The sequence below is a fragment of the Zerene cesonia genome, chromosome 8, assembly GCF_012273895.1.
Source record: "Zerene cesonia ecotype Mississippi chromosome 8, Zerene_cesonia_1.1, whole genome shotgun sequence".
NCBI lineage: Eukaryota > Metazoa > Arthropoda > Insecta > Lepidoptera > Pieridae > Zerene > Zerene cesonia.
This window is the reverse complement of record NC_052109.1, coordinates 5,231,333-5,241,246: the sequence shown is the minus strand read 5'-3', so window position 1 is coordinate 5,241,246 and position 9,914 is coordinate 5,231,333. Positions and strand designations below refer to the sequence as shown.

At 30.8% G+C, this 9,914-nt stretch overlaps 4 protein-coding genes across 5 annotated transcripts in view; 2 read left to right on the top strand and 2 right to left on the bottom strand.

The window, feature by feature from the left end:
* The window catches only part of LOC119828786 (CDAN1-interacting nuclease 1), a 3,701-nt gene extending 1,614 nt beyond the window's left edge, over positions 1-2,087 (bottom strand). The window contains exons 1-4 of the mRNA XM_038351040.1: positions 1,600-2,087; positions 1,366-1,518; positions 1,126-1,270; positions 224-273 (exon numbers count right to left, since the gene is read on the bottom strand). Coding sequence (XP_038206968.1) covers positions 224-273; positions 1,126-1,270; positions 1,366-1,518; positions 1,600-1,724 — 473 coding nt within the window. The 5' untranslated portion in view covers positions 1,725-2,087. The remainder of the gene's footprint in view (positions 1-223; positions 274-1,125; positions 1,271-1,365; positions 1,519-1,599) is intronic.
* A 1,629-nt stretch (positions 2,088-3,716) lies between these two features.
* LOC119828539 (probable DNA-directed RNA polymerase III subunit RPC6) lies at positions 3,717-5,195 on the top strand. 2 transcript variants are annotated; one of them, XM_038350724.1, is made up of 5 exons: positions 3,717-3,780; positions 3,942-4,160; positions 4,253-4,457; positions 4,539-4,790; positions 4,937-5,195. In XM_038350724.1, exons 2-5 carry the CDS (start codon positions 3,961-3,963, stop codon positions 5,174-5,176), a joined length of 897 nt encoding a protein of 298 aa, XP_038206652.1. In that variant the 5' UTR covers positions 3,717-3,780; positions 3,942-3,960; the 3' UTR covers positions 5,177-5,195. The 2 variants fall into 2 exon arrangements, with proteins under 2 accessions (XP_038206652.1, XP_038206651.1); XM_038350723.1 differs by having other exon boundaries at positions 3,722-3,800.
* Positions 5,196-5,781: 586 nt separating this feature from the next.
* LOC119828540 (optic atrophy 3 protein homolog) lies at positions 5,782-7,511 on the bottom strand. Its single transcript, XM_038350725.1, has 4 exons — positions 7,171-7,511; positions 6,912-7,080; positions 6,697-6,839; positions 5,782-6,614 (listed from the first exon to the last, which is right to left on the bottom strand). The coding sequence occupies exons 1-4, from the start codon at positions 7,310-7,312 to the stop codon at positions 6,280-6,282; spliced, it is 789 nt and encodes a 262-aa protein (XP_038206653.1). The 5' UTR covers positions 7,313-7,511; the 3' UTR covers positions 5,782-6,279.
* Positions 7,512-8,166: 655 nt separating this feature from the next.
* Positions 8,167-9,914, top strand: part of LOC119828824 (glucoside xylosyltransferase 1) — a 7,613-nt gene continuing 5,865 nt past the window's right edge. The window contains exons 1-2 of the mRNA XM_038351107.1: positions 8,167-8,505; positions 8,613-8,916. Of these exons, the coding sequence (XP_038207035.1) occupies positions 8,366-8,505; positions 8,613-8,916 (444 nt within the window). The 5' untranslated portion in view covers positions 8,167-8,365. The remainder of the gene's footprint in view (positions 8,506-8,612; positions 8,917-9,914) is intronic.

Sequence of the window (9,914 nt, the reverse complement as noted above, 5' to 3'; positions counted from 1 at the left end):
TTTTATGTCATAGCGGGCAACTGAGCTGGTGGTTCGCCTGATGGTAAGCGATCACCACCACCCATGAACATTCGCAAAATTAAATTTGATACAGTTGTATGTCATTCTCGCCTATATTAAATTCAATTTAGTCATACAGTTGTAATTTAATGATTATAATAAGAGTAATAGGCTAGACTAATTAGGGAGTAGTTCTTTCAGCATAATTAATTATTATACTTACTGTTTGATGATATCAGCATAGGGTCCATATTGATTATCATTCATTATACCCTGAAATTTATGTGTTTGTTGCTTATTTTGAATTAATGTATTTTGAATTATTTATAAGAATTTATTGCATTATAGTGAATGCAAAATCAGCTTTAATTGACAGTGTTTTTATTTGAATCTTTATATCAAAAAAAATTTGTCAATTCTTTTTTCTATTCTTTAAAAATTCTTTATTTATAAAGCATTTCAATGCTATAAAACTACAGATTAAACTTTTAGTCATAACTTTTGCATAATATAACTTACTAGCTGCACCCCGCGGTTTCACCCGCGTAAGTCCGCATCCCGTAGGAATATCTTGATAAAAAGTTGCCTATGTGTTATTCCAGTTATCCAGCTGTCTACGTACCAAATTTCATTGCAATTGGTTCAGTAGTTTTTACGTGAAAGAGTAACAAACATCCATACAAACTTTCGCATTTATAATATTAATAGGATTGTATGTACATATCTACTACAAGTGCATAATTTTGAATAAAATTTAATATGATGAAAATTTTACTTGTGATTTGTGTTTCTGATTTGAATGAATTGAGAGATCTATAATATACTAGCTGACCCGGCAAACGCTGTTCTGCCTTACTTTTATCCTTTAGGGGTATGAAAAATAGATGTTGGCCGATTCTCATACATACCCAATATGCACACAAAATTTCATAAGAATCGGTCCAGCTGTTTCGGAGGAGTTTGGCAACGAAAACTGTGACACGAGAATTTTATATATTAGATTATTGTATTGTGCAAACACTTTATTGATCAATTGTTTAGTGACATGTCTTAAAAATAAAATTTAATATATTTTTTTAAATAAAACAAAACAAAAAATATATATATTCTCAAAATTAAACATACCAAAAATACTTGATAAGCCAAATCTTTATCTTCTATAAGTGTAGTATCCTTTAAACATTTTTTGACCATTGTAGAGTCTGAATATACATTTTGCAGTAATGATCTGACAAAAAGTGCAGGACTTATACATTGACTGTCAGCTAACCTGTGAAGCAGAGTTTATTATTGATAGTTGTCAATAGATTAATACAATAGAATACTGATATTAAACAAATTAAATTTCTTAATTCAGTTACTTACTGGATTATAATATCCTGTTTGTTTTGACTTTTCATGAGGTTCTCATATAAGTCAAAGTATTTGCTTGAAATCGTTGGTGACTTTCTGTAATTGAGTTTCATTGCTCTCTGAACTAATAGGGATATAATGCTTCCCATAGTTGTTGATGGAATACTAAAAATCAAAGATTAACAAAAATTGGTATAACATAATAAATGATATGAATAATTATGTGGCTTCACAAAAAATACAAACTCTTTATATTTGTTTCGTAATTCATTTTCAGCCCTTCTACTGTACGACGTTAATTTATTGAAGTCCTCTACTATAGATGCGTATAACTTGTAGGGCATAGGTTTTATTTCATCTTGCGGCAACATTGTAAATATATATTTTTTGTTATATAATTATTCCAGCAACAAAGACTATACACAGGTTTACTTGCATGAAGGCACCAACAATAAAAAAACGAGTAATTTCAATAATGTTTATATGATCACAGTGCAAAACTATTATACTATTACTTATATTCCTGAATATCTCATAGGTAAATCTAAACTGGGTAAAACTATTAAGCTTTAATTCTTTAAAATCTATCTATAGTTCCGTGATGAAATACTGCAGTTTACTTTCAGTAAGTTCCAAACATGCCTCAGTGGTTTTATCCATGAAATGGAGAAATCAATTTAAATATTTTTAGCGAGTATAAGAGTGACATTTGTGACAGATGAGAGTTGACCACAGACTAAGATCTAGTTACTACGTAAGAGTTGACAGATTAAAAACTAGTACAGATACAGAGTAAACGTAAGGAAATAACTTAATCCGGCGAATTAAAGTATTGTCACTGATCCTTGATAAGTTTAGATAGTTTGAATGAAATCTGTCCATTTTAAGTGGGTCAAAATCGATTCTAATCAAGTCAAGGTTACATACAAACAGCTACGTAGACGTCATGGTGAAGCTAATAAATAAAAGCATGTAAAAGAAAACCCCATTTTCAGATAGAAATTTATGAAGGAGATATACAGCGGACAAAAGGTTGTATCATGAATAATTTATTGTACTATATGATAAATTTCAAAGAACTATATGACCTCTCATGCTTCCAAAATAGTTGAGACTGATTTTCTAGACTGACTAGACTAGACTGTGTCTTGAAAAATTTCATTTTTTTAAATTTACCAAAAGCAAACGTCACAAACTCTGAAATATATTTAAATATTTCTACTATTAAAAAGATGCGTTGCATTTTAAAAGTAATCCATTAATACAAAAGTTATAGTAGTGCTTTAATGTTTGGGCAGGATAACACTAAAATATAATTTAGTTGCTGGATGCGGTTGAACTTTAAGAACAAAATATATGCCTGCGAAGTTAACGATTATATAAATTACTATATTAAAAAAAAGTATAACATGTTTGTGCGCGCTAAGTCTGTCTGCGGTATACACACATAACTGTTAAAACATTAGATTTTAAACATCGCTTTAATATTATACATACACTAACTCGCGAATTTGCGAACTGTCGAAAAATTCTGATCCGTAACATTTGCAAATTATGTTTGATTAGATTATAATCTAAAGCTAAATAATTCGTTAAATTTTAACCATTATTATGAAACTAGCTTTTCGCCCGCGGCTTCGTCCTCCTAGACTTCGCTTATATCGCGCGACATGGTAAGGATTTTCTTCGCATTAAAAAGTATGGTTTGTTCTTTCCCACGTTTAGCTCCATCTTCATACCAAGTTTCATCAAAATCGGTTTGACAATAACGAACTTTCATACAAAGTTTCATCCCCTCTTTCAACCCTTTTTTCGCGATAAAATGTATCCTATATCCTTTCCCAAGTTCAGTTCTATCTTCATACCAAATTTTGTCAAAATCGGTTCAGTGATTTAGGCGTGAAAGCGTAACAGACAGACAGTTACTTTCGCATTTATAATATTAGTAGGGATTACGATATCGAAGATAAGAATTAACTAAAAGTGCTCACAATTTTGAGGTAAAATATACATTTTGTTTTGGTTTATTGAATTAGGTAGTGGAGCATTAATATAATAGTTATCAGGATACATGCATGCTCGTTTTTTAAGTTATTAATCCCTTATTTTTTTTGGAGATGGTCATCTCATTAGAAAGAGACACATTATCGCCTGGAGGCCTCTCACCACATACGTCTGATCAGGGATCACTTGTTAATAAGTAGTACGTAATTCCTTAGTGGCCTTTATATAGTCACGTACTGATTCATTTTCTGATTAATTTCAAATAAAAAAATCTTCATCTTTATATTATTGGTGTAAATATACATAGCACATTAAATTTATTTGTACTCTGTGTTTGTCATTGTCACTGATGACTGAAGTCTGAATAGTGACAAATGTCACTGAACTCGGAACTGTTGAACCACATCTGAATTCTTTACACAGGTTTTAATTAATTAATTAAAGTAATTATTCTAGTAACGTAATAATAGACTTAAATTTAAACCTATTCACTAATAATATAAAACAGTAACTACAGCAAATTATATTATGGGCAAACGAATTAAACCTTAAATATACATTATATATTTATTATTGTTTATTAGGTATTTTATTAATTACAAAATGACTGATGTAAAATCCGATCATGTGATAGTTGAAAAAATTGTAAATGCTGCGAAAGAGAAACCTAAAGGATTGACATTAACCGATATGGCTGCTGAAGTTCCCGAATTATCACCAGCAGAACTTGTTGAGGTCATTAATAAACTTCTACAACAAGGTCTAATTGAACTGTATAAACAAGGTGCATCATTAATATATAAGTGAGTGTTGTTAACTATAAATTTAATATCTGTATAGAACAAATTTTTGTTTAAGCATAGATAATTTGCACCACTTGTTTTTATTTTTCTAGGTTAAAAAATCAATCTGCAAAACAAGTTATAAAAGGTGCAGATAATGAAGAAAAGGTAGTATATAATCTTATAGAAGAAGCAGCTAATAAGGGAATATGGATTCGAGACATAAGAAACCGATCAAACTTAACCATGACACAACTTCCAAAGATTTTAAAGAATTTGGAGAGTAAGAAACTCATAAAAGCTGTTAAATCTGTTAATGTGAGTATTGATAACTATATAAATTTTTAAAATATAGTTAATTTTATTAAAAAAATATTTAATAATATTTAATATTTTCAGGCTTCAAAAAAGAAAGTTTATATGCTATACAATTTGGAGCCTGATAGATCTGTGTCTGGAGGAGCTTGGTATCAGGACCAGGACTTTGAATCTGAATTTGTTGATATACTCAATAGGCAATGTTTAAGGTTTCTTCAACAAAGAGCAGATAAAATTAAAAATAATCCTCGAGGACCAATAGTTGGCCGAACACAATCCTATGCAACAGCAGCTGAAGTACATAAATATATAACTGACTTAGGTATAAGTAAAGTGAGTGTAACAATTTATTTTTGATCATTTAATATTGCAAGCATAACTATTTGTTTGTATCATTTTGAAAATCTCAAGGCAAAAAAACATTACAATGTATGTAATGAGTTTTATCCCTTACTTTATAGTATTATTTTCTTTGCCAGGTTAAATTGGAGGTTGAAGATGTGATAACAATTTTAAACACGCTAGTGTTTGATGGCAAAGCAGAAAGTAGTGTATATCCTGATGGTAGTAAAGTTTATAGGGCCATTGAATCCCTTCTGCCTCCACCAGGCCTGGTGCAAGTACCCTGTGGCATATGCCCTTTAATACACAGGTGTTCATCCACTGGACTCATAACACCACAAGAGTGCAAATATATGAGTGAATGGCTTGAACAGTAAACATTTATGTATCAAGCAATTCTGTTTTTATTTATAATAATTCCTTTCATAATTAAATTGCCAAAATTCAAGCATCCCTGTCACAGGTATATATTAATTTGTACATATACATCAATGAAACAGCAAATTATGTTATATAGTAATTTGTATTATAGTGGCTTAACTATAATGTCCACTGATCACTTAAAGTTACATTATACACAAATCATTATCATGGTAACAATTTTGTTTAAAGTAAAGCACTGCATGATCTGGGATACTAATGGTCTATTTATACAAATACTTTCAAAATACGGTACAATTTAGCCAATAGCATTTGATGATATCTCCTTGTTAGTTATGCTACATGTAACTAGTTCAAAAACAATATCCAGATCAAAATCATTGCATTCAAATGCCATAAATATACAACTACTCAACTACACTTATATCCTTATTTAGAATATAACCAATTATTATTTGATGAATTACATTAAACTTCTGAAAATTATTTCAGTTTCTTATCGCTGAACGGTTCTATCACTTACTTGCTTACAACAATACATTTTTTGAGTAGAAGTGTATGTATACTCAAAAACAATTATTTTGTACAGATTAATATAAAGGCCTACACAAGATATTTGTGTACAAATTGAGCAGACATACTAAGTTCCAAATTTACATCTCATAAGGCCGATTCTTATACATGGGTTGTGTAACCTGGGTGTGCACACAAAAAGAAGAAATGAAACTTCTTATAACAGAACACAAAGTTCTCCGAAAATACTGGGCCCTATTTGGTCAGATTGTTGCAGTTGGAGGATATTAACTGGTTCTGCATAGGGAGATGATTGAGATGATTGAGCTGCTAAGCAGGCTTTCTTGGGGCAACCCACAGGCCGGCGGCCATTTGAGCGCCCCATGTATCACTGAGCAGACCAAGTAACCAACTATTTAGTAGTAGAATGGGGTAATATTGGGTAAATACCACTTTATGACGGGATAAGTGGTGTCACTTGTTGTCAGATTAAAAAACCCATTATTTGCATATTATCAATCTGTAAGAATTCTATGTTAACTCTACAAAAAATAAATAGCATTATAAAATACTTTCATTGGTATTTTCAAAACAAACTTCTAAAATTATTTTCTATGTTATGAAGAGCCTCTGAAAGTATTGCAGGCTCTCGTTGACAGTTGTTATTTTTTTCTACAACCTTTTTCCTTTCTTGTTCAGGAGATTGATTGACAAAGATAGAACTTAATACATCCATTTGTATATAGTTGAGTGATTGTAAAATAATGCCATTATTGGGGTATGGTGCTGACGATTGTATATAATGTGAATAACTTATGTTTTCAGTTTTGGGTTGGATTGGGGGTGAAGTTATTCCTGGTGGTGAGCCACCAGGGGGTTTCTGACTAGGATTTTTTGGTGGATCATCTGGTTTCTTGTCACCTACAAAAATAGCTGTTCATTAGAAAGACTGCTAATAAGTGTTGTACCAATAAATAATTTGATCTAATAAAGAATATCTCACCAATTGAATGAATTAATCTCTCCATTTCTCTAAGTTGTGTTTGCTGTTGTTGAACAGTGAAGTATAAGTCTGTTATAGTTCCTGTAATATGTTTCATTTCTTCTTCGCGCTTAGCTTCCTTAGCTGCTTCTTTCTTGCTTTGTCTATAAATTCAACACAGTTAACAAACACAATATGTATATGAAATGTTTTGGTTTCGTAAATAATGTATTTACCTGTTGTATTCAATGATTAGTAAACCAGCGCCGATAACGAATATAACAGTTTCACCAAGGAGATTAGCTCCTAATTCAATAGCCATATCTTGACTTAGGACTGGAATATTGACTGGTTTTCCTAAGTTTAAAATCCACATTTTCGCTTTAACTTCGCACCAGTTATAAACTATAAAAAACGTATAGAACATGATATGTAGTTAAGAATAAATATTACCTAACAGAATATGTTACTAATTGTTACAAATATTTAACTTACATTGCGCGGGAGGCATACAAACATAAGTTCTGAAAAATGGACTATTTTTCGCTCTTTCCTTACAAATATTTGCAATGGGTTTACTTATTTGTTTCACCAATAACACGGAGAGTTTAGCTATAGGAAAAGCACCCACCACCATGTTGAAAAATAAGAATCGTTCGATCGAGATAAATGTAATCTATTTCAAAATTATGTCAATTTTGTGCTTAACAGTTAATCAACTAATCCATAATTAAATACACTGGAACACCTATGGTGTGTTTAAATGCGAAATTAAAAAGTGACCGAGAATTATCTAATTCATCCCAATTCGACATTTGTCATTGACAATCATCAGAAGACAGAAACGCATTGTTGACAGTTGGCAGAATAGCAAGATCGTGAATTGCCGTTTAAGAAAAAGAAGGAGAAGAAGACAGTTGCTTGGAGAAACCTGAATCTGAAATGCAGATAATGATTAACTATATTTTTCTATAAAGAGAGTAAGAGAGCGTAGATGGACATTGGATAAATATTGGTTTTGCAAATATGACCTATATTTGCTTTGATATTTTAGCAAATTTATATTAAAAAAGCAATCAAAACAATATAAAACAAAAATAACAGTAAATATGTTAAATATTTGTACTTCAAAGCTGAAATAAATTGAGTACCTATAATATTAAGCCATTATTATACGTTCCTCACCATATAGTATCAGTATAGAGAAAAAAAAGAGAGTGGTTTTTTAAAGATCCTGTAATCAATGGTTTTTCTCCGAATAGCTAGGCCTTGTAAAAACTTAAATCTTTCAGCAGTTTAGGTGTGATTGATGTTTTTGTCATTAATCAATCCTAAGTTTCGCATTTATTTAAAAAATTACAAATTTGAATGATCAGACATTACTTTCGTTGGCTTTGGGAGCCAACGGTTAATAAAAAGAGAAGTATAATATGGGTACGGCCATAGATTATACACTTATACGGGTACGGCTGTCTTCTGTCAGAAGTCGGCAGTCACTGTCAATATTATTTGTATACAAAATTTCAATTTCAAACAAGTTCAACAGCTGTGTTAATTAAATCTGTTTTTTTATTTAATTTTAATGATTAATGTTAAACCTACAGATTAGGTTGCTTTTCACGAAAGGCTAAAATTTTGAGATAAAGAAATGACATTCGATCTCCTTTTCTTTTAGCCTGTTACATTCACCATGAGAAAATTATCTCTTTTTAAACTTTTTCTTTTTATCTGCTTTTGTTGTGTTATAGTATTTTTTTATTCAAATAGAAGTAAATCTGACAAACGAAGTGAAACCTACGAAAACAATTATTTTCATAATGAGGACTACAGGCATGTTTATAAGAATAATAATTACAAAACTTTTATAAAAAATTATTTTTTTAGCTCTATTTTTTCAAAAATACATTTTTTAATATAGAAATCATTATCCGTTTCAGACTTATAACACTATCAACCAAAACTCAAAGAGTTGTAATTTCATTTGTGGTTTGTGATTCAAGATTTAATGAGTCTTTAAATGTTATTAAATCAGCAGTACTTTTTACAAAATCTCCCTTATTATTCATTATATTTACGGACCAAAAATTGAAACCACTCTTTGAGACTACATTGACTGAATGGAAACATATAATTGGGGAAAAATTGGAATTTGAACTCCACAGAATTAACTTTCCAGAACCTCATAAAGATGATTGGATGAACCTTTTTAGCAAATGTGCAGCACAAAGACTATTTATACCGGTTTGTATATTTTTAAATGAAAAGAAGCAGTTTTATTTTAACAGATTTCAGAATTTAGGAAGGTACATCAGTATTATTGTATTGTCAGATATTAAATGTATTTTAATATTCTAATTCTGAAAAATTGGCAGGTATAATAAAGATATCGCTTTTCATAACTTGCCAAAACTTTGAATCCTATCCTATAGTGTTGAATGATTTTGAAACATGGCCATAGATAATTCATATATATTAGAGCATTCATAAGGATTGTTCTTTGATATTTCTTTGTTGTTTATTCAATGTTCAACCCAACTACCCTCACTATTTCCATACATTCTCTCAGTCTTTCGCATTTATAATGTTAGTTGGAAGTAAGTTGATATTAAGGTACACTTCATACAGCATACCAAGGAGTATTTGTGATTATCCAAACCTTTGCACTATATCTATGTTGGAGTTGGAAAGCAGTACCCCATAAAGATTTTTTAATGGAGAGCAGAGAGGTGTTTCTGAATGGAATACCAAGAACTTTGCATTTAGTATAAATGTGTATCCACTATGTGAGTCTGCAATCTACATAGATTCCAAGGTATCACACAATTAGTTTAGGAAATTGATACTCCATTAAGAGACACTTGTGGGCATGTGTTGTGACGGGTTGCAAAGGTACTGTACTTGTACTAATTTATTTTCATTACCTTTATATTGACAGGTAGCTAGCTATTCATTATATGATTTTATCGAGACAGATCTTATGAATTTTACTTGCTTAAACTGGGTTTTCGTGGATTGCTAGAGCTACAGTATCATCGGCAAAGGTTCAGTTTATAAAGTCATTTGCGATGGGTGATCCAAAATATAAATTCTAAATACAGTTTAGAACCAAGTAGACTTGGAGTACTCTGACATTCATGTAAGGTCGTAACATGTTTTCCTTGTCTTATTTGGAAGTCTGTCATCTAAAAGTGACTCAACAAATATGAAGTGATGTATGGGTACCCTTTTTTTTTTTTTTT